Source organism: Crinia signifera, chromosome 6 (genome assembly GCF_055691185.1).
Source record: "Crinia signifera chromosome 6, ASM5569118v1, whole genome shotgun sequence".
Taxonomy (NCBI): domain Eukaryota; kingdom Metazoa; phylum Chordata; class Amphibia; order Anura; family Myobatrachidae; genus Crinia; species Crinia signifera.
Genome location: NC_139222.1, coordinates 165,167,591 through 165,192,674, shown reverse-complemented (window position 1 = coordinate 165,192,674; position 25,084 = coordinate 165,167,591). Strand labels below are relative to the sequence as shown.

At 44.7% G+C, this 25,084-nt stretch overlaps 1 protein-coding gene across 1 annotated transcript; it reads right to left on the bottom strand.

The window, feature by feature from the left end:
- Positions 1 to 3,432: 3,432 nt before the first annotated feature.
- On the bottom strand, positions 3,433 to 22,910 carry WFDC3 (WAP four-disulfide core domain 3). Its single transcript, XM_083145509.1, has 7 exons — positions 22,876 to 22,910; positions 21,632 to 21,826; positions 13,675 to 13,830; positions 11,020 to 11,190; positions 9,207 to 9,344; positions 7,549 to 7,692; positions 3,433 to 3,805 (listed from the first exon to the last, which is right to left on the bottom strand). Exons 2-7 carry the CDS (start codon positions 21,729 to 21,731, stop codon positions 3,786 to 3,788), a joined length of 729 nt encoding a protein of 242 aa, XP_083001635.1. The 5' UTR covers positions 21,732 to 21,826; positions 22,876 to 22,910; the 3' UTR covers positions 3,433 to 3,785.
- Positions 22,911 to 25,084: the final 2,174 nt, after the last annotated feature.

Below are 25,084 nucleotides of genomic sequence, written 5' to 3'. Positions count from 1 at the left end.
ATTTGCCATTCTGCTTACTTTACTTCTCGCTTGTTGCCAAGTACAAGCTTCCTGTTACCATCTACCTCAATAAATCTGGTTGTACTTTTACTTTGTCTCTTCCTTCCTCTGGGTGCACTTTGGTGCAGTTAAATGCACAAGGGTCTCCTGAAGCCTCCCCAACTTGTGTATCATTCCGAGTTCCCAACAGAGGTTCGTCATAGTGACTCAGACCCCTAGCATGACAGGCAGCACTGTAGAATTAAAAAAATGGGGAATCACAGTATACCTCCCGATGGTACTTAATATTTGCATGTACCGACAACCATCTTTTAATAGCTATTTCCCTACTATGGAACTTACACTGGGGCTTTCAGAATATTTTCCTGAGAAACTACAATTCACAATCCTCCTTGTATATCGATCACTAGAATGGTGCCTGTACAGATGTAGCCAGCCTCATTCTTGCAGGAGCTTGCTCCCCCACCAGCAGCTGGCTCCCCCACCAGCAGCTGGCTCTCACACCAGGGCCACGCGCAAGAGATGCTTACGCGCCCCGTGGCTACAGAGCTGTCTATGGGTCCCCGCCGCCTCCCCTGGTGCCCCTCGCTGCCCCACTGTCCCCCCCACTGTCCTGACCTGCAGCGGCGCCGTCCTGAAACTTGGATGCGCGTGCATGTGAGACGCACGCACACGTCCCAGTCAGATGGAGCGCCTCTGCGGCGGCGATCCCCAGCGAGGACATTCTGGCGATCCCGGCCAAGGAAGAGAGGCGCTCCATCTGTATGTCTTTTTTTATACTCCCTGCGCTGTTAATCAGTAGCTAGAATCCTATATGTATTGTATAGGGTTCAGCACAATAGTCTTGAGTTTGTCAGCCTCATAATTAGGGGTTAAAGTGGGAAGGGACTGGGTGGCACTGAGGGCCTGATTCAAACCTGATCGCTGGGCTGCAAATCTTTGGAGCCCAGCAATCAGGTAAATGCTGCCCCGAACACGAGAAATCCTGCCCATGTGCATGGCTATACGGAATCCTACCTATTTGCATAACCATGCACATAGGGGGAAAACAATTCGCAATCACTTACCATTGCATGGTTTTCCCCCTGTTCGCAGCACCGGGTAGGCCAAGACTTACTCAACACTGTGATGGCCATGGGGAGAAGAAGGCCGCTGCCGAACTCACCCACCAAAGCCAGCATGGTGCTCCAAAATTGCCACCGGTTGTCACTTAACTTGCGAAAAGCCGGTGATGGCTAACTATAGCTGGCTTTGTTTGCATGGATGGCTCGTTAATGCACACAGCCCTGCACAGTAATTCTAACAGAAACCACCTCTCCATGACCACTTTAAATTCTGCTCATATGTTGTTACATTTGTTTACTTTATTTTTTTTTTATATAACAATTTTTTCGGTACTTATGTATTATCTGGGCTCCCATGTTAAATGCACCCCATTTTTTCATAACCCTACTATCCAACTACGCATGGAGTTGATTTTATATAGTGTGGCGAGCGCAGCGAGCCACCGTGCCCGAAGCGTGGCGAGCGGACGAGGTCTCATAAGAAAAACGGGAGCCCAGATATTACATAAGTACCATTTTTTCTTATATTTCATTGACAATTTAAAGCCACACCCACATCTTACAGGGTTTATCGTCACACTTATTTCTGAATTGCAATGCACCAGTGCCACTTGCTTGTGTTTGCACCCCTTTAGCCCCTGACTGGCATTGCCTCATAGCCCAGGCAAGCCTCTTTTTATCACTGTTGCAGGATAGCTGTAAGTTCTTAACTCCATTTCTAGTTCTGGCTACCCTGAACATTTGATGCTTACATTTTGCACCTCATCAGGCTCTTCACTGGAGCTTTACGTTTAGATATATCTATTTACCCAAAATCCGCAGCTACTTACATAATTATATTTAAGTGTAATCTAAATTAAAGGTAATATTTAGATTTGCCATTTGTAGACAAGATTCTACATTTGTTAAGTATTGTAATATGCTCACATTATATACATAAACTTATCTGGACACCTGCAAAACAAACAAAAAAAGTGAACAGCTGGCCACTCTACAACAGTGCCAAATAAAAACTATGGCAAGTGCAGGGATGTGCAGTCAGGGGAGGCAGTGCCTCCCCTGTCATTAATGATTAAAATAATACAAAGAGATATCTTGGTATAATTTAGAAACCATAGCAAATGACTTTCCCCCTTTTTGAGGATCTGTCATATACCTGCAAAATTCTAATAATACTGCTATAAATCCTAGATATTAATGCCTTATATGTATTGACCCACAAATGACAGTCCTGACTTAATGTTGATTGATTGCTATGTTCACATATATCATGTCCTCCTTATGGCCCTTATTCTGGTTGGTGCGGCCGGAGCCGCATATGCGGCTCCGACCGCACCAGACGAATCCCCGCCTACAAGACGGATCGGCACGGCCGTCCGTACACGGACGGCTGCCGATCCTCATGAAAATGGTGGGGCGTACGCCTCCACCATGGTGGGAGCTGCCCCCTGCATTCGATGGTCGATGACCATCGAAGGCAGGGCCGCACGCTCCCCCCGCTCACGCAAGCTTAGAGCACACGGACAATCGTCCGTGTGAAAGCTTGTATTGGGGCGGGCAGCTGACATCCGGCGATGTCAGCTTTCCGCCCCCATCACTGGCGTCATAGCCTCATTACCATGCATACACCCCGCGTTTGCATGGGAACGCCCATGAAACGCTGGGCGTATACATAGGGTAATGAGGCTATTAAGCCCCTCACGCCCCTATACGCCCCCTTTGCGGCGTCTAAATTTTTTGTTCGGAGAATTCCCCTGCACATGCGCAGAGTGACCTCTGCGCATGTGCAGAGTGTAAACATCGGCGGTACGGCCGCACGCGGGCCGTACCGCCCAGATCAAAATAAGGGCCCATGTGATGCTGACAAAACTGTAATGTGTTTATTTTCTACTGTACGTTATGTGTTGCAACCAATAAAATTGTTTGAGAAAAAAAAAGATCTTCCACCTATTCATCATACTGGCCCTTATTCTGATTGAGTCGGATGGCTCCGAGTGTGGACGGACAGCCGATGGTTGGTGATTGCGCATGTGCAGAAGCGTATCTGCGAATGTGCGAACGCCTCACATGTACAGACACGGCGTGAGGCCCGTGCAGAAAATGATCGTACAGAAACATCCGAGCAGGGGGTGGAGGGGGGTGTGAAGGGCTGTTGCGTACGCCCCACGTTTCATGGGCAATTTTTCTGGGATGGTTGCTCCCTGGATCATCGCCAGCCAGCAGATGAGTGACAAGGAGCGATTTTCAGCCAGCATTTTTCCTCATCATCAGTCATTTAAACCTTAATATTTATACTTTCCAAATACTGTACAAGGGAAAAATAGCAGTAATTGCTTTTAAATAAATATATAAAAATGTATAAGTCGATTTGTTTTTATTAAAATACACTTTTGTTTCCCGTTGTATTCATTATAATTAGTATAAATTAAATAAGCATGGTCCCAGTTTCTGCAAGACGAGAAACACAGCCAAAATCACAAACATGCCCATTACTCTTCTTACACAGGGAAACAGCATCTTCTCGCGACTTTCGTGCATTCTTATTTTTAAAATGCCCCAACTTTGTAGGTGTAAAGGCATCTGTTTGTCCGTGGTGCTCCATATACAGCCATAAACAATATCACGGTTCTAAGGGTATACATAAACATGCTATGGACATGTACACTGTGCAGGTTTCATTTCTCTTCATCCAAGATAGAAGTGAAGTACAGTCAGGCAGCGTTAATGTAGAACAGAGGGGACTGCAATAGAATACATCAGAAACAAATTTAGTTTGCTTGTGTAAACTGACACCCAAATATGATCACAATACTGCAAAATAGGGCAGCACTGCCTCACAGCACTGAGGTCATGAGTTTGATTCCCACCATGGCCCTAACTGTGCGGAGTTTGTATATTCTCCCCGTACTTGCATGGCTTTCCTCCGGGTACTCCGGTTTCCTCCCACATTCCAAAAATATACTGGTAGGCTAATTAGCTCCCAACAAATATTAACCCTAGAATGTCTGTGTGTGCGTGTATATGTGGTAGGGAATATAGATTTTAAGCTCCTCTGGGGCAGGGACTGATGTGAATGTTCAAATATTCTCTGTAAAGCGCTGCAGAATATCTGTGCGCTATATAAATAACTGGTAGTAAATAAAGCCTAAATAACGCATAAAGAATTTTACTGTATAACAGTACGGATGGTGTAATACATTACTGCCTCACAGCACTGAGGTCATGGGTTCAAGTCCCACCATGGCCCTAATTGTGCAGAGTTTGTATATTCTCCCCGTATATGCGTGAGTTTCCTCCGGGTACTCCGTTTTCCTCCCACAATCCAAAAATATGCTGGTAGGTTAATTGGCTCCCAACAAAATTAATCCTAGAATGTCTGTGTGCGTATACATGTGGTAGGGAATATAGATTGTAAGCTCCACTTGGGCAGGGACTGATGTGAGTGTTCAAATATCCTCTGTAAAGCACTGCGGAATATGTGCGCTATATAAGAAACTGTTAATAATTAAATAATGAAGTCAATTATATGCTCTCTGGTACACAGGTGCCCTAGTATAAAGTGTTGCATATGTAGCATTCTTTTCCGCTAAATTATCACAATGTTCTGTTTATGTTTGGAATAAGTAGCTAAAAGGGCAATCTGCATTATAAAGAATATTTAATGCTTGACTTTTTGTTTTATAAAGACGTGTAGAGGTCAGTAACAGCAACATTGTGATGATCAGATTGGTGACAAGTTTGTCTATCCCAACTATGTTGTGAATACCCTTTACACTGTAAGGTCTCATGAGAAGGGTGCTCTTCCCTCGCTGTCATCATCATCTCATCCTCACTGCCCTCCACGGCATCTATACTTTGGGTTTTGCTACCCTGCTGCCTATTGAAGTATTATGTCCTGCAGTTGGCATAAATTCACAGAGAGCTGACCCTTCTTTTGGGAAGGTGGTCTGGCTTATAAACAGGGATCTATTTAAAACCCTTCATTCCTGCACCCCCACCGGCAGTGTTCGTCTGTGAACTCAGTACACACGTGGGGTTATTGATGGGTTGATGACGTATCAACCCAGGTCAAGGTTCAGTGCGAAAGTACCATTTTAAATTTCCTGGGTCCTGCAACTCAGCATTCTGACCCGGGTTAAAAAAGGGTTAATCCCAGGTCGGACCCGGGTTGCTATTGCTGTGAAGTGAGAATGTGTTTGCTGTTGCTGTGCAGTGAGAATGTGTATCCCGGGTCATGTTCACAATATGGAGGAGGCAGCGCTTTGAGACAGTATCAGCTCCAAGCTCTGCCTCCTACCCCGCCCAGATGACTCGCCATCGCTCCACCCCGCCCCGCCTGGCTTCAGCGACTTGGCTTGTTGCCAGGTCGCTGTGGGGGTTATACAGCTGCCCCCAGGATGGGATGTGAAAGAAGTGTAAAATTATGCTGCTAGTACATAGGTAGGAATCACAGACAGAGAGAGAGAGAGAGAGAGAGAGATGTTTTTTGGAGGCTCTGCCCCGCACCAGACGTATAAATGGAGGGGATGCAGTTATAATCCTGGGATGCCGGTGCCAGAATTCCACTACCGCCAGAACACTAGCGATGGAACTCCAACGTGTAGGACTATGCCAGTGCCGAAATCCTGACCGAAAGTATGCTGGAGCGGGTATCGGTTAGGCCTGAGAAGGGGGGTTTAAGTGCAGGCACTAGGGGAGATTTAGGTTTAGGATTATGGGGGAATTTCGGGTTAGGCTGCGGTGAAGGGTGTTTGATTTAGCCACTTAGAAGGGGTGGGTTAGGGTTAGGCTGCGGGGTGGGGAGGTTAGGGTTAGGAGTCAGGGTACAGGGGTTAGGCACTATTCAGGATGTCTAGGGTTAGGCTCTGGGGTATGGGAAGGGTAGGGGCTAGGCTATCGAGAAGGTTAGGATACATACAGAGCTCCTGTCGGGATTCACTGTGTTGGGAGGCCAGTGGCAGCCTTTTGACCTCTGGTGCCTATGTATTCCAAATGGAGGGTGACCCGAGCCACTGCAATCATTGTTGTGAGATAACTGAGGCAGGATTTCATCTACTAACTGGAGAGCATACAATAAATTGGCTGCTTGTCCCATTTTCCTGTGTACTATAGATTTTATATTTCTTCTCTGTCTAATAACATGCACACAACAAAGTTCAAAGTTGGAAAAGCATTGAAGCCACTTCTTCTCAAGCATCTCCCAGCTACAGCGAAATTTTACTCAGGTTGTGCTACATTCTTCTGTGAAACCCGCAGATGCAAAGCCGTCCTGAAAGCCGCTCATCTGCTGGTATAATCAGCAGATGAAAGGCTTTCTCGGCAATGTTGCGGGAGCGAGCAGCAGCGCTCACCACCCATTGCCGGGCCATACACACTGGGCGGCTTTGAGCTGAAAGTCGCTCAAACCTGCTGTTTTGAGCGACTTTCAACTCAAAGTCGCCCAGTGTGTATGGGCCTTAAGGCTTGCATTTTGTGAGACATGGGGTTACATTTACTAATATGGGAGTTCTTTTGAACATGGAATGTTGCCCATAGAAACAAATTATATTCTATCTTTTATCTTCTATAAGGTGCTAATTAAATAAAAAGTAGAGTCTGATTGATTGCTATGGGCAACATCCCAGCTTCAATAGATATGTACAAGACGGGACCAGCTCAGCACTTACTGCTGCCTGGGTCACCTGTCAGTTCAGCCAGCGGCGCCCACCACAGACCCTGCTGGCGTCGCTCCCCCAAGCCACCTCGGGGTCTGCCACATAGGTAGCTACGCCACTGAATATATATATATATATATATATAGAAGCAGCACTTACCCAACCTTGCAGCAGGGAAGTAGACAGACCAGCACTCGTTTTAAGTTGAAAAAAGGTGAATGTATTAAAGAATATTTACAACATGGCAAACATTTTATAGAACATCAAACAGACCCGACAGGCTGTTTCAACTGGGTTCCAACCAGTTTTCTTCAGGTTGGAACCCAGTTGAAACAGCCTGCTGGGTCTGTTTGATGTTCTATAAGATGTTTGCCATGTTGTAAATATTCTTTAATACGTTCACCTTTTTTCTACTTAAAACGAGTGCTGGTCTGTCTACTTCCCTGCTGCAAGGTTGGGTAAGTGCTGCTTCTATTAATCCCATCGGACCCTGCACCACTGTTGTTATATACGTTTTTTGAGTGCCGTTTTGGAAACCTTGTTTGTTTATATATATATATATATATAGCAGGCATTCCCAACCACGGTCCTCAAGGCACACCAACAGTGCAGGTTTTAGTGATATGCAGGCTCCAGCACAGACGGATTAATCAGAATCGCTCAGGTACTAATTAAGTCACCTGTGCTCAAGCCTGGATATCACTAAAACCTGCACTGTTGGTGTGCCTTGAGGACCGTGGTTGGGAATGACTGATATAGAGAGAAAGTTTTTATTTTTTTATATTTTAATTTTAAGTATTTAATGCTGACAGTGCTTCTAATATACTTACCATTCTCTGATTGGACGCATTTCTTGCCGCACTTTGTAGAACAACACTTGTGTAATGCTTTGCAGTCATAGTCAGACTGACAGCTTGTATTTTCCACTCCAGCAGGGCAATCTTTAGTTTCAGCAGGACAGTTACCGGCCCTCTCTAAAGAACACCAAAAAACACTTAGGGACAAATAAGATAAAAGGCATATCCTTATGGGGTATATATTTTTTTGAAAGACATATTCCCCAAGTTTATACAGCTCCATGCCATGTTCTGATTCATGTTTGTAAGTAAAGAAGAAAAAAAAAACAAGCAACTGGGCAAACCATGCTCTACTGCAGATGGGGCAGATGTAATGTGTGCAGAGTCAGATTTGGGTGTGGTGGGTTCAAACTGAAATCTAAATTGCAGGTTAAAAATAAAGCTATCTAAAGGTGCATACACACGTACAGATTTTCTGTCTGATCTATCTGGTGGGAACAAAAACCTGGAAATGTATGGGAGCAACTGACAATCAAAAAATTGTTCCCAAACACTTGAAAACAGACAGTGATCAGTCAGACAAATTGTTTAAATCACTCTGATATAACAAATTTATCAAAGCATATACTTTTTTTCTGCTTTCCTGCATTTGGGTGGAAAATTTTGATTGTCATATGCTCCCATACATTTCCAGGTTTTTGTTCCCACCATATAGATCAGACAGAAAATCTGTACGTGTGTACGCACCTTAACACTTGTGGGTTACTTTCAAAGGCAGCCAGTATTTACCCAGCATATAAAAAATATAACACACCCAAATTTAAGGGGTACAATTTCTAAGATGGGAGTTATATTGAAGATGGGATGTTGCCCTTAGCAACATCCCATCCCTCAATAGGAGGAGGAGACTGTGTCATGCAGTAGAGGCCCAGTTACCAGTCTCACTCTCACATGGCGGTGGAGGGGTGAGTTGGGTACAGGAGGAAAGCGGTGCACCAGAGGCAGTCCAGGCCCCATAGCAACAACACTCCTGAGACCCAGTGCAGTAACATCTCTAATTAGACTAAAGGGAGCACAGACATATTACATTTATAAGGCACAGATTATATTTAATACACTTAAGGAGGCACATATCCTTTTTACTATTCTAAAGTGGTCACAGATCATTAAATTAAAGGTTCCACAGATAAAATGTATTAAAATAAAGGGGGTACAGAGCTGTGTCTTAAGATGAAGGTTCATAATATGTGTATTTGTGGGATAGCAAGTTTATGACCATACCTACTCAATGGCTGATCACATACTTTTAGCAGGAACAAGCCTTTGGTGGGCATGGTCCAACATCGGGGGTTATTCTAATTCACTTGAAAAGGCACAATCACTCTCTAATGGACAAAACCATGTGCACTGCAGGTGGGGCTGATGTAACATGTGCAGAGAGAGTTAGATTTGGGTGTTTTATTGTTTCTGTGCAGGGTAAATACTGGCTCCTTTATTTTTACACTGCAATATAGATATCAATTTGAAAGTACACCCCCCACCCAAAAGATTCACTCTAGGTAGTTTGTGTGTTATAGTGGCTCACAATGGATGATGAATATGGTCTATAAAAAGTGGTGGAACTATGTATCAAAGTTGCTTTTTACTCATAGATTGTACTAAAATGGTAATAAAGTCTATTTTCAAGTTACCTGCAAGAGCTCGTCGACATTCACGTCTGCAGACAATGTCGCAGCATTTGTAATCATCTATACATGAGAATTCGTCACATGTTGACCTTTCCTTTATTGTACAATTCAAAACCTCTTCTTGAAGGCAGAAACCTCTCTCTAGAAAAGAAACAAGCATGGTTGTTTACAGGCATTGAAGACACTGTAATTACTGTCATATGGATTGGACAGGAAATATTTTACCTATTTCAGCCCTTTTTATGCATATAAATGAATCAAATTATATATAATTGCTGGGATTTCTTGTAACCATAACACTTGTGGCATACTTGTATGTAAGTAGGGTGGCCAATCCTGGGATCAGGATCGGGGGGATCCCAGGATTTGGCCCAAAAATTGCTGGGATTTTAATCCCCGGATTGGAGTTTTCAATTCCGAGATTTTGGCATCAGACTGTGCATGCACAGTCTAATGATGGGCAGCATCTGAGCACCCAGTGAGAGGTCACTGCTGCCCACCCTCTTTTGGCGGTACTGCCACCTACCCCGCTATTGGTAACATGCAAGTAAATGTGCGGCTTTGGGGGGAGGGGGCGTGTTTTTTTAAATTGGGGGGCCAATCCCAGGATCTCCAGAATCCCAGGATTGAGCATTTTTCAATCCCGAATCCTGGGATTTGAAAAATACCCTGGGATTGGCATCCTTATATGTAAGCATACAGTATGAAATAAACCATTAGATAAAAAAAAAAACAATGACACAAGCTCAGAGTGGTGACATTGCTTTTCAGGGACGATGTAACAACAGATGTGATTCCATTTTTCAATTTAGAAAAAAATATATTATTTGATTATATTGTTTTTTATGGTGTAGTAACTTGTGGGGAAATGTATTATAGCGACTCTTTATCAAGGTGATGTAGGTAGCAGTACCAACGAGATGTGGAAACATTAAGGCTACTGGAGAGGGGACTGAAAACTGTTTCCTCTGGCGATCCTTGCCAGAGCCAAATCAAATCAGCCTACATCAAATCTCTAGTGCGCCTCCTGGACCCCAGCACCTGCTGAAGGATAGTACACATATGGACAGGTAACACCTACTCTTATGTTGCAGATAACATAAAGAAAAGTAATTTTTCTCTACACTATTTGCTTTTATACATACAGAGGCTCATTGTGAGTGTCAAATACCGCTGGTTGTACCCAGTGGAACTGAGGGCGGGGGGAAGGTACTTTTTATCTGAGCCTGGGTCTGGTGGAGGGGCAGGGAGAGAGTGAAAGAACTGAAGCTGCAGCAGCCTCTCTCTGCAGCTCAGCACAATGCTGCTCAGTGCTAAGCCTCTCTCCCTGCTCAGATGTGCGATCATGCCCACCAGTGTCTGATTAACCAATAGTCTGATTAGGCTGCAGCCTAGGGTGGTAGGACTGGAGGGGGGGCTTTCTGGTGACAGCCGAGGAATAAAATGAAGGCCTAATTTATTCCATGCTTGTTAGCTATAACCAATCCCAATGTACTGTAAGGGTAAAGTTCTTAAGGTGACTGCGCCAATGTAACTTTGATGGAACCATTACTTCATGTACATTGTACTTCAGCTGGGCAGCCTAAAGCCAAAGCCTCTTTCACAAGCCACTTTTTTTTTTAATAGTAGGGACCATAAAGCCACTTTGCCAGTGTACCTGTCACAGCTAGAGGGGAACAATCTCATATATCATGTACAGAGGTGTCCAGGGTATGGGATCCCATCATGCTGCCAATAAAATTTGTATGAACTATTTATAATGTAAAAAGAGATGATCATTCCCCTGCAAAAGTATTGCTAATTAAGCTTCACTTACGTATTGTGGGCTTCAGGTTTGGATTGGCAAGGTCACTTAAAGTGGGTACACAAGTTTTTCCACAGGTTTTAAAGCAACACTTGTTATGGCCGGGGCATTCACTATCAGATGTGCAATTATCAGGACATTTTCCAGCGCGAGCTTCATACATAGGGCACTGTCCTGCCCTCTCTGTGGAGGAACAAAGAGTGTACATTACCATCATATGACAACAAACTGAATACTAAGGATCAATACAGGTTTGCAGAACTTTAAAAACTGGGATGGACACCCCAACCCTATGGATTGCAGCCATTTGTAGATTACAAAAATATATTGCCTATCAATTCACTAGGATTCACGAATACCCCTTTCACATTGCACATTGGACCTGGGTTATTGCCAGGTTGGTAGGGTATGGACCCGGATCGAGGTGTGGTGTGAAAGTATTATACAGCTTATAACCTGAGTCGACCAACTCGGCAATTTGAACCGGGTAATAAGAAGGGTTAAACCCAGGCCACCCTCTGTATAATGGCGACACAGGTTTAATGTGGCAGCGATGGCCTGGGTCGGACCTGGGACAGCGATCACGGGTCGGACATAGTTTTGCAATGCAAAAGGTGTATAAGTCGGCCATTCTGTGTGTAAACAATAGCTACCTCCAGATGCATCTTCAAAGACATCACTGTTTAAAATAATAAAGAGAGTTGACAGACAATTATAACTACATTAAAGGGGTTATTCAGGCTGATTGCTGGTCTGCTAATTGCCTTCCCAGCCAGAATGAAATCCCACCCTGTACAAGTCTTCAAATTGATGTGCAAGGCATGTGATAATTATGCTGATTGGCGATTTGCTGCAGATCCATACGCAAAATGCTCACCATCTAATGATTTTTCCACTGTGCACAGTCTGTACGTAGCCGAGGACTTAAGGTGTGTACACACTTGTACAATTTAGACTATATTACAATTTAGACTATGTATACAATTTAGACTATCTGCATACAATTTAGACTATATAGTGCAGATCTGCATTATATAGTCTATGCCAGTGGTTCCCAAACTGTGTGCCGTGGCTCCCTGAGGTGCCTCGGGACACTTGCAGGGGTGCCCTGGGTTGGTGGTCCAGGACCAATTAAAATTATTAATGGCTAATTATTTATGAGCAAAAGAAGTGCTGGTGGCTGGCAATTATAAAATGTGTATAAACAGAAGCAAATCCTGCCCTTTACCACAAAACTGATCCTAAGAATCGCATATAAACCCAATCTAATAAAAACAAATTTGGCCTAGGGGTGCCGTGAATTTTTTTTTATACTCTAGGGTGCCGTGAATCAAAAAAGATTGGGAACCCCTGGTCTATGCAGTCAAGACTTTCTGGCTGCGATACGGGAGAGCGCATCGGGATTGCAAGGGTTAAAACCCATACAATCTGCATGCGATCCAGATGAGATTATGACTATATAGTCATAATCTCATGCACATTGTACAAGTGTGTACATACCATTACTCGGTGAGGTCTGAATTCCCCCCTAAATCTGTACCATTACTTTAAATCTTCCTGAGTGAATTTAATGTTGGTTCACTCAACAGGGAAATAACTAAAAATAGCAATATTTTAGGGGCACCAGACATCTAATATACTCCACAGTTGTTTACACACTGTGCAATAATTGACCTGAACAGTTAATTCTCAGCAGCCAAGTTCACTTATTGCACAGTCGGCCTGATTATGATAATGCAAGAATTGCATAGCCTGCAGGGAAGTAGCTGTGCAATTCTGTACAATTAAAATGAAGCAGGAGGCATCTGCTCCTGCTTGGGGCAGTACGGATGGTGTAATGGTTAACATTACTGCCTCACAGCACTGAGGCAATGGGTTCGATTCCCACCATGGCCCTAACTGTGTGGAGTTTGTATATTCCCCGTACTTGCGTGGGTTTCCTCCGGGTACTCCGGTTTCCTCCCACAATCCAAAAATATACTGGTAGGCTAATTTGCTCCCAACAATTTAACCCTAGAATGTCTGTGTGTGCGTGTACATGTGTTAGGGAATATAGATTGTAAGCTCCACTGGGGCAGGGACTGATGTGAATGTTCAAATATTCTCTGTACAGCGCCGCAGAATATGTGTTCACTATATAAGAAACTGTTAATAAATAAAATAAATAAATCTGCTGGTGATAGATAGATGCAGGAGGCATCTGCTGGAGATAGATGCAGGAGCCATATGTCTGTGAGATCCGAGTGCTGTGTCTGAGGATGCAGCCTCTGATCACAATTGCAATAATCGTCCGCAACTCGAAACTCTAGCAAACTGTGGTGAGTCTTTGCAGTCTAAAGCTTACTCAAACTGGCCATAGCATCTCGGCAGCCTGGTCGAAGAAATCTGTGTCTGACTAGGCTAATCCTGGGCCCGCTCTCGTACAAAATGGGGGTGACACACCTATGTTCTGAAGAATATCTAGTCAGAATCAGTGTATATAAAACATCACCTTTAGGGACCTTTATGGTTTAGAACAGTAACTGTGTAGCGTACATACTGAAAAACAAAGGTAGCTCTCAGTAGAGAACACTTTAAAGTACATCATTGTGGAAATCTTTACAGAGATGCCTTGCACAGAAATCAGATTGAAGTACTTTATAATAATACTCAGTACTGTACACTTACCCTGTGCAGGAGGCTTGCACATTCTTTGGCAGTTATCAGAACAACACTTCATATTCCCATCACAATCATTGTCGTTTTTGCAAAGATGATGACAGACCTCAAGTTCACTTTTGTTATAGTTCCTCTCGGGGGGGCACTTTCCTGACTTCACATATGCTATATTTAGATACATTAGATAAAGAAATCATATACAGAATACAAGCACACGCATATGAAATGCACACATTTTTGTTGTTAATATTTGTACAGGACAAATAGAACATTTACTCACTTCAGCTGGCAGATAAAACAAAAATCTATATAATCATCCCTGGAAGGTGTGCTCAAAAGAGTAATATATATATATATATATATATATATATATATATACATACAGTGGACTCAGGACCTTCCTTGATTCGTTATTGGGGTGCTCCCCTAAGGCGACACAATGTGTCCCAATCATATAGCAGTGTAGGGTACAATACTCCAATGAGGGCACTCACCACAGTCTCAAATGGTTTGTTTTAATAAGGGTACTTTACCACTTTATACAGCATGAAGTCTACGTTTCGGCCACCAGGTGGCCTTTCTCAAGACAAGATATCAGCAGACATCCACACAGCTCGTGTCAGAATATGAGTGGAGCAGGATCAATCCTGCCTAGCAGGGCTGTCTTTTTGTATGGGCACTTGCCCAGGGGCCCCAGGCATATAAGGGCTCTATGTTGATAGCTGAGGATCCCCTTTTTCCAGGGATACCAGAATTTTGAAAATCGGCCCTGGGGAATTGCAGATATCCAACTTCCAAGCAGCAGTCCACATCCGACCTGTTAATTACAATTTCCAGTCATATTTCTCAGGTTCTCTCTGACACTAGCGGCTTGTTTCTATCATGCCCAGAACCAGAGATATCAGCCTTCAAGCAGCCGGCCCCTGCTCCAGCTCCAAACGTCTGGTGTAGTTTTATATTTTTGTCAATGAATTGCTCTGGCTCCTGATCTCTGATACCCAAGTTCCCAGCACCTCCTGAAAGTTGGGACTCTAGGTTTTTATACTAGGCTAAGAAATCTATTTCCAGATAATGGCGATATCTGCAGTCAAACGAGCTGCCCTTCCACCAGAAAATGACGAATATTAAGCCCACTCCATTATCCAACCGTCCCCTGTGTATAAAACACCCCCTACCTCCCTGGAAGTCATTTACAAGGGACCCTTCATACAGCTCAGTGCCCCCTTCCACATGTTAGTGTTCACCCTCCCACTACCTGTGCAGTAAAGGAGTAATTAGCAGAAGTTACTGCTCCAGGTCCTACATGTTGAATGGAAGATAGAGCACCCCCTGCCACCTGTGGGACATCAAAGCTGCTGCTGATACCACCCCCCACCCCTAGGAGGGGAGAATGGGTAAGGGCCCCAGTGCATTGCTTTGCCCAGGTGCCCACACTGCTGTTAAGACGGCCCTGCTGCCTAGAAATGAACACAGTGATTGGCATATATGTACTGCTGGACACCACTCATAGAATGATTAACCTGTTATTTTTTGAATCAATGTTCTTGTTTTTTTTCCCCTAAACATTAGATGTATTTGTTTATTTATTTATTTACAGTTTCTTATATAGCTCAGCAGATTCCTTTACGCTTTACAATAGTAGACAGTGATAAAACAAACTGGGTAATGACAGACAGACTTGGGGGTTAGAGGGCCCTGCTGCAAGCTTACAATTTATTACATCATAATACACTTCGACGTATTTAACAGTTAATATATTGGCTTATCTTTGGCATAATTATATGCTGTAATGCAGCGCAATCATGTTCCCAGTATAGGGGATGCAACACTGTTTTTCTGTCAATAAACAGAAGTGATATGTAAAATGATACATTAGTCAGTTTACACTTACTTGTAATACTTATTGTAACAGTTACTGTTTTTCAATAACAGACTGCAACAGTTATTTCTTATTTATATACACAGGATTGTCTATCTTTGTATATGCACTGCAAAGAGAGCAGCATAAATCCAATTTCATGTATTTCAGTGACACTGTGTGAAATATAACACTGCATAATGGCCCTTAATCAGACCTGATCGCAGTACAAATTTGTTCTCAAAATGGGCAAAAAAATGCTGGACTGCAGGTGGGGCAGATGTAACATGTGCAGAGAGATTTAAGGTGGCCATACATCTACAGATTTATTGTCCGATCTGTCTGGTTGGAACAAAATCCTGGTAAAAGATGAGAGCAAATGACAGTTGACCATTTGCTTTGAAATGCTGAAAAACTGTCATTCAGATATTACCAGCTGTTTGTTCCAACCAGCCCAATCTGACAATCGATCTGTAGATGTATGGCCACCTTTAGATTTGTGTGAGTTATTTTGTTTCTGTGCAGGGTAAATACCGGCTGCATTATTTTTACACTGTAATTTAGATTTCAGTTTCAACACACCCCAACCAAATTTAACTCTCTCAGCACGTTACATCTGCCCCACCTGCAATGCAGCATTTGTTTTGCCCATTTTGAGAACAAATTTGTACTGGGATCAGGTCTGATTAAGGGCTATTATGCAGTGTTATATTTCACACAGTGTCACCGAAATTCCATTTAGAGTATTTGTGCTTCTTCTATTATAAACACGTTCAGGAGAAAACACACAATATTCACAATTGTGACCATGAAAATGGGTCAATTATTAGGGATTTTTTCTCCCACCAAAGTCAGTCACTTTGCACTAGCACAAGCTCGTACTCTCTTTTACTATGCTAAAGTATATTAATGAACCACTCTAAAGGCCCATACACACTTGACGATTTTCAGCTGAAAATCGGTTAAAATAGCCGTTTTGACCGATTTTCAGATGAAAATCGCCCAGTGTGTATGGGTCAGCGATCCCCGACTAGCGATGATGCGCGCTCCCGCATCATCGCTAGTAAGGTGGTTCATCTGCTGGTTTTACCAGCAGATGCAGCGATGATGGATGGTATTTCATCCATCATCGCTGTGTGTGTACGGCCGCCGGGCTGAAAGATTAGCCACTTTCAACCCGGCGGACCGCCCCGCTCCCTCCCCCTCCGCCCCAGCCTGCTTCATACTCACCCCACCGTCCACCGCGCTGGTCCCCCGGCACCTTCCCCACGGCTCCTGGCATGTTCAGCCGCACGGGGCTTGCAGCTGACGCCCCGCCCCCTCCGTCCTGCTTCCTCCGTCCTCCGACTCCATGTCCAGGCAGTTCAGCTGCCCGGGGCTTGCAGTTGACGCCCCGCCTCCATCCGCCCTGCTCCCCCGCCTCCCTCCGTCCTGCTCCACACGGAGCACCACTGGTCACCAATGTTTCTTTTTTAAGCCAGTAATATATACATTGCTGGCATGTGCCAGCAATGTATATATTACTGTCACCACTGGGCACCAATGATGTTCTTATGCCATAAGCCAGTAGTATATACATTGTTGGCACATGCCAGCAATGTATATATTACGGGCACCACTGGGCACCAATGATATGCTTATGCCATAAGCCAGTAGTATATACTTTGCTGGCACAAGCCAGCAATGTATATATTATGGGCACCACTGGGCACCAATGATATGCTTATGCCATAAGCCAGTAGTATATACATTGTTGGCACATGCCAGCAATGTATATACTACTGGCACCACTGCCCACCAATGATTATTTACTGTATTTATAGCCAGTAATATATATATTGCTGGTAGAGGCCAGCAATGTATATATTATCGGCACCACTGTGTGCAGTGGGGTCAGCGGCTGATGAGGCACCTGGCTAGGCACCCCCCCTGCGGGTCCAGATCCGGCACCCCCTCCCCCCCCAGGGGCCAGGGGGCAGAGCCGGAGAGACCATAGAGAAGGAGCCGGGCCACACACTACCAAAGTTTGACTTGCAGCCGGTTCCCCGGCAATTGTAATGCGGCAGCGTGGAAGCTTATCTGCGCCTTCCAGTGTGGCGATCAACACGTCCGGGACCAGCGTGATGGTTTGGCAGGCCCTGCCATCGGGTAAAAGTTAATTGCGGCGGGGCTGAGTGCAAGTACGAGTGGCCCCGCAGCTAAGCTAAATGCCTATACAGCACTGACAGAGACAGACGGATGCAGTCACTGCTGAATCTGCTGCCCAGTGCCCAATCACATCGGTTTCAGTGACAGGGATGTGCTTTCATATTGGCTGAAGGCATGCCCCTGTCACTGAGGCACCTGTAAAGGTGCCGCCTTAGCTACATTTTTGATACACAGTCCAGCAATCAGTTCTGAACCAGGCCCCAAGAACAGAAATGCACTGAATAAAATGTCTGCTGCTCCCACCCTTGGAAGTCAAACACCGCCCATTATGTAAATTGCCTTATATATGAAAGATTTTCAGCAAAGTCTTTCGCCTCCTGAAAATCTATTGCTCTTTGGTGAAAATAGCTCAGTGTGTACGCACTACTTTGGTGACAGATATATCTTTCAAAGATTTTGGCAAAGTCTTTTGAAATGAAAATCTTCGAGTGTGTATGGACCTTAGGTCATCCTGACATAATTATAACTAGATCGGAGCATCTTCATAGTTTTCGTCATTTTCACCAAAAAAGTGAAACTTCAGGCCTCTTGCCAGAACAGAAGATGTTGACTCAGATCAAAAAGCTTTTGCACGTTTCTTATTCAAGTCAAGTCACAACTTTTCCACACTAGCCGATTTTGAATTTCTCAATTTCAGTTTTTTCACTCCGCCCTAATATATATATATGAAGTCCAATAGACCGGCACATCACACTGCACATACGCTGTCAGAAATCAGATGGGTGCCCACACTATAAGATTTAGACAATCGGGATTTGGTGGTGCGGCACTCCCCGCATATTAACCAGACATGGTTAATGTCTTTAAAACCGGTCTCATGTCTGGTTAATATGCGGGGAGTGCCGCACCACCAAATCCCGAATATATATATATATATATATATATATATGTAGCTATATGAAGCGTCACACCAGGGCGTCATTCCAGGGCGCCGTTTCGGGGCTAGAACCATCCTCAGAACACAGGGTGAGGCCCGAAACGGCGTTGACCGAATAAATATTCACATTTGAAACAAGCCCTGGAGTGACGCTTCATATAGCTACATACATTGGTGCACCTGAGTACAGGTGCAGAAAGATGGCACCCAGGCAAGCATATTGACCCCAGAAAGCAGCAGAGAGGGCCGGCCCAGCAACTACTATATATATATATATATATATATATATATATACATACATATATATAATTTAAAAGTACACCAGCAGTCATTCTCATACTCGGCATAGACAGATCCTGGACACAGACAAGGCAAGAGACCCGTGCCTTGCCACTGGTGGCCACTACCAACGCGTTTCATCACTCACAGACTTTGCTGTCAGCCTCATTTGCCAGTTCCCGCCATAGACACCCATGTTAAATCTTTAACATTGAGCCCTATGGTGAGAACCACATACAGACTCTAATGTTAAAAATTAATAACATGCGCGTCTATGGAGCTACGCAGCCTGGCAAACAGGTCCGAAGCCCCTCGCTCCTGATTAGATGAGGGAATTTTCTATGACTGACGTCACAGGGACTTCCCTCAGTCTCTGGAAGGGGTTGCTTGTGTAAACAAGCAGCCCCTCATTGTCCACCGGATTTGGGAAAATTAGCATTATTTTATATTTAACCCGTGGATTGTCTACATGGACCCAAGTGGACTGCCGGAGGGATGGTGAGTATGATTTATTTTCACAGGTACCCTATGGATTCTACATGGAGAAGAGGACAGGCCTGCGGTGGACACCATAGGTAAGCATGTGTGTATGGGGTGTGTAATAATTGTATACCTTATTACATTGTGTGTGTTTTAATTAGGTATTGGTTCTGTTGTGGAATTACAAGAACCAGTGGGACCATTAACACCCTGCATGCTGGGACTTGTGGTTCTCCAAGTTCCTTCATGCGGGGAAGGCTTGCTGGGGTTTGTTGTTCCACAACAGAACCCAATACTTATATTTTTGACACTTTCACAGCACAGCAAGCGGGTCTGGGGACAGCCTTGGGCTTCAGCCCAGGCCGGGAGCACACTGTAGAGGGGGGGGGAACCTTTTATTTGGGGGGTCCCCACTCCCCTTGAGTCTCGGCCTAGGCTGAACAGTCACAGGTTGATGCTTTGGCCAGGGGAACTTGTATAAAAAGTCTCCCCCGGCTGCAGCATTAGCTGGCAGTTTGAGCCTGGGGCTGGTTGCTGAAAATACGGGGGACCCCTAGTCCTTTTGTCCCCCGTATTTTGGGAACCAGGGCTAGAACAAGAGCCTGGTGCTGGTTTAAGAAATACAAGGGGACCCCAGTTTCACCATGTAGTTCTGTAACCAGGACTGGCTCTAAGAGCCCGGGGCTGGTTATAGCCAGGAGGGGGGCCCGCACGCCATTTATTTATTTTCCCTATCTTTTACACTAAGGATCTGACTGATCTGTGCAGGCTTCAGCAAGATACACAGGGAAAATGCATTGTAATTTGCATGTGTATTTTGAGCTGAATTCCCATCGGAATTCAGCATAGGAATTCATAGTGAATTTGCCAATCAGATATAACTCTATGGACACGTTCTATCGATGGTGTATCAATACGTAGGAGCTTGCCATTCGTAAAAATTGAAAATCATATGAATTAGGCTGATAGTAAATTTGTAGACGGCTAATTTACGTATGTGTTTAACATCGAATGGGTACGAATGGTTGTATTCATATCCATTCGATCTTAGTAAATTGCCCCCAAAAATATGCATTAATAAAATGCGCCATCTCTGTTGCCTTTCTTCCTATACAGGCTGCAGCAAAGAATCGGTGACATCTTGATACATATGAAATAATACCATAAATTGTTAATGTTTGAATGGCCCATATTAATGATATATTAAAAGGCTTTTCTAACTACAGATGACTATATTTGCAAGTGTTACAGTAGTTCAAGAGCAAGCTTTAGAAAAAGTCTTGTTTTGTCCTTGTCCCTTCTATGACTTTTATACTTGTCTTTATGTCATAATGTAGAGTTGTTTAGATCTCTTGCCTTGGGAAACAGTTTCTCTTTATATACAACTAGTTACCAAACATAACATTAATGTCAGTGCAGTTAGGCAACATCTAGTGGCCGCCATTGCGCAAAAACACATATTCCCCGATAGAGGTGAGTAGCAGTATCAGTCTTATATTATATAGGATTGTATATAATGTACACCTGGCAGCAGGGGCGTAACTAGATATTTGTAGGCCCCATAGCAAAAGTTTGTAAGGGCCCCCTATTTAGCAACTGATGGTGATAAATGTATGTAAAACAAATTACTTAGACGGTAATGATGGGCCCCCTTCAGCTTTGGGCCCCATAGCAGCTGCACCCCTTGCACCTATGGTAGTTATGCCTTTGCCTGGCAGGGCTTTACTTGTGAGCAGCAGTGGAGATGGGTAACCCAGTTTATCTGATACAGAACCCATTCACAGCATGAAATGGGTTCCCATCACAAGGAAATGTAGTGTGAATGGCAGCAATCCACAGTGGTGGAAGGGGTCTGACCTGCATTAGAACTAAGGTGGCCAATCCTGGGATTGGGATCAGTGGGATCCCGGGATTTGGCCCCTAAAACACCAGGATGTGCATCGTGATTATGTCAGAGGTCGCACAGCCCAGTCTCCAACATTCCCGTCTTCCCACCCTGGCTGCATCGCCCGCCCGGCTCCAACTCCCACCCTCCCGGCCGCACCACATAGCTTCCGGCTGCACTGCACCGCACATGTAAGTAAATATGCGGGTGGGTTTTTTTTTTATTAGGGAAGCCAATCCCGGGAATCGCAAGATTGGGCATTTTTCAATCCCGAATTTCGGGATTGAAAAAATGCCCTGGGATTGGCATCCCTAATTAGAACTGTGTTCCACATCCTGGGTCAGACACAGGACTTTAGTAGAAAAGAGTTATTACTTACGAAATCCATTTCCATCATGTCCCTTTATTGCTAAGCTGGTGACCACTGTGCAGAGCGGAAGCAACAGGCAGAGAAGCTGGATCTGTCCTATTCTCATCATGATGGTAATCTGTTCTGCAACCCGTCTCCTGGCATTTATATATATGCTCACCGCCAGGTATTGTGACAATAGAGTGATGACTTTATGACAGTGTGCTGATGAAATAATTACATGTGACGTTTTGCAATCTAATTTTACTTCTTTTGTTTTAGCCAATAATTTAGGTATCTAAATACTGTAATGTCTTGCCTGGAGCTAAAGTCAATATTGAGAGGTGACTCATCTCATTTACATTTTGGGTCACAATCCTACACACAAATAGTGTAGGGATAAATATAGCATTTAGGAGTGCATAACATAAGAATCACTATGAGTAACACTGTGTAGCAATAACATTTTTCTTCTACTTGTAAAGCAAAAATATAGTCAACATAGATGTTTACTTCAGATGGAAAGAATAAAGGGTGACCTCAAGAGTCTGCAATCTAATAAAAATTAGAGGGAAGATACAGAAAGTATACCTGCATGTTTTGAACAATGGACCGACCATGTATGCCTTTATAGGGAATGGATCTCAAATGTGCTTTCCACAAAATATCCCAAAATAGGAGATAGCCTATAGTTCAGAGTTTGGCCATTAGGTGGAGAGAGGGTAGGTGAGGGTGTGGAGATTCAGGGGCATATTTATAAAACAATATTTGTGGCTAAATCCCCGAAAACACGGGGGTTAGCCGCAAATATTAAGTATCCCCCGAATGTATCAAATGGGGACCGCAGCAGGAATCTCCGATCCCTGTTGCGATCTCCCCTGCATAACCGCCGGCCACCTGCCCCATAGGTTTCTATGGGGGATACGAAGCTGCCCGATGTATTAACATCGGGCAGCCCGGCTTCGCATCCCTGAGATGGCTATAGCCCATTGTAGCCTATGGGCTACACACTGCCCCGACGGCAGTGGGGGTCGGCAGGGGGTCCGCGCTAACCGCGCATGCACAGCCCACCCGGCTTCTGGCTCAGGACTTCACAGGGACCGGGCTCCAAAAAGAGCCTCAGGTATGATACATACCACCAATGGGATCGCATTTTACAATGCGATCCTGGGCGGTAACATTGCACCCAGATCGCACTGTAAATGCGATCCATGATAAATGGGCCTCAGTATTAGTTCAGTTTCAGCTGAATCTGAAAGATAGAACAAACAAACCATTCTGGGACAGCAGGAAGCCACATTAGCGAGGAAAGAGGATTCTGAAGGGGAACATAAAGTTCAAGGTCAAAACTTCTACAGTCATCCATCTGCCAGTCATCCACAAATATATGTTAGTCTTTCTACAGAGGAGACTGGAGGGTATCATATAAAACATTTAATTAAATATAATAAAATCATACTAATAATAGCTGTTATATAATACTGTTATATAACTGTTATTTAATATTAATACAGAAGCTCAAAATAGATGCATGTAGCCATACGAACAGTGTACAGTACTGATTTTGATTCCTGCCCTAGTTTAACATATTCACTCTCTCGCCAAATGTAATGGGGTGTGAGAATCAGGAAGTGAGAGAGTTTGGGAGAGCTTTCTCATTTTTTTTAAAGCAGCAATCATTTACACTGAAAAAACAGGTTGATTTTGCCATGTAATTGATTGCCGCTGTAAAAAAAAGAATTGGGAAAATGCTCCCAAAATTCCCCACTTTCTGATTCTCCCACCCTATTATGTCTGGCCCCATTTCAAATATCTTTAGAGGGGATCCAATGCCAATTATAACATTGATCACAATGATAGAGCTGAGGCCTACACCATGCTAGGTGCAAGAGATTTTTCTAAAATAGGTATCTCCTTGACATATGCCTGACTCAGAATACAAAGTGGACACAGGGACAAAGTGAGTGGGGTCTCCTGTATTTTAGGGACCAGCACCGGCTCTTGAGCCAGTCCTGGTTCACAAAATACAGGCAGACAAAATGAGTAGGGGTCCCCCGTATATTAGGAACCAGCAACGGGCTCTTGAGCTGGCCCTGGTTCCCAAAATATGGGGGAAATAATGAGAGTATGGTCCCCCGTATTTAAGGGACCAGCATCGGGCTCCACTAGCAGGGGGTGTAATGCCATAGCAAAGGGACCCAGGGTCCTGTGGCCAAAACATTACCCACTCTAACTAGTCAGCCCAGGCCGGGGGTTCTTGAGGAGGTGGGCACGCCCCAAATAAAGGGGTCTCCCCTCTCCACGTCACCCCAGGCCTGAGCTGAATCCCGGGGCTATCCTCCGCACCCCTGGGCAAGCCTGCCCCACATGCTGGTTCTTGCGAGAATCACAGGTACCAGCATGTGGGGCATTAAATGCCCGCTGGTACCTATAGCCCCCTGTAAAGGAAATATTAAAATAAAAAACACTGGTTTTACACTGGTGTTTGCTTTTTCCAGCAGTCTTCACTCAGGGGGCTGCCAATCCCCCACAGGGGCTTCTGCGGTGCCTTCACCTGGGGGCGGTGACCTTTTTAAGATCTTTTGCATGGCAGCCGCCTCGCAGGGCTTCAGCATCTTCAGGACCTCTTCTCTGCTCCTGGCTAATATAGCCAGCTCAAGGGGATGGGACATGTGGAGCTGTAATTTGCTGGCCACAGCCATTTTTAAGTTACAATTTTTTACACTGTTTCCATGCCACCGTCAATGCCCGCTACCTCCGCCTTCGATGCTCGTTACCCCCTGTCACCAAGGCCCGCTACGGAAACAGGCATTGACGGCAGCAGGGGTAGTGGGCATTGGCTATAGTGGGTAACAGCAGTAGCTGCCACCTGCTACAGCCAGCGCCCCCCCCAATCCCCCGCAGCCTTACCTATCTCGCTGGTCCCGGCGGCTCCGTTCTTCTGCTGAGGACCACCACAAAATGGCCGCCCCCATTCAGCAGACAGTTTCAGAGAACTGTGTGCTATATGGGGGCGGTCATTTTGTGGTGGTCCTTAGCAGAAGAACGGAGCCTTCTGGGGGGGGGTGTAACTATAGCACCGCAGCCCCTGGTGCCCCCACATGCACAGCGTCCCCCCGCGGTGGCGGGGGCTGCGGTGCTATAGTTACGCCGCTGCCCCCCGCCCCAGAATCAGGCACTAAGTCTACATTATATATCTTATTTATACATCAGTGGCCTTATCCTGCACTCTCATCGTATAATTGTTATTTATATATCATTCACAGCTTATGCATAAGTCATACTTACCCAATCTCTCCTGAATCCTGCAGAGGCAGCCAATGTTTTTGGAAGTGTTCCGCACCCCAAGAAGAGTGGGTAACCATTCCGTATTCTGCCCACTTCCTAATAAAGTGGGCAGAATAGGGGGGAAGTACCTTAAATCTGTGGTCCATTGGAGAAGGTGAGGCTTACCAACTCAATTCTATTGTATTTGCATCATTT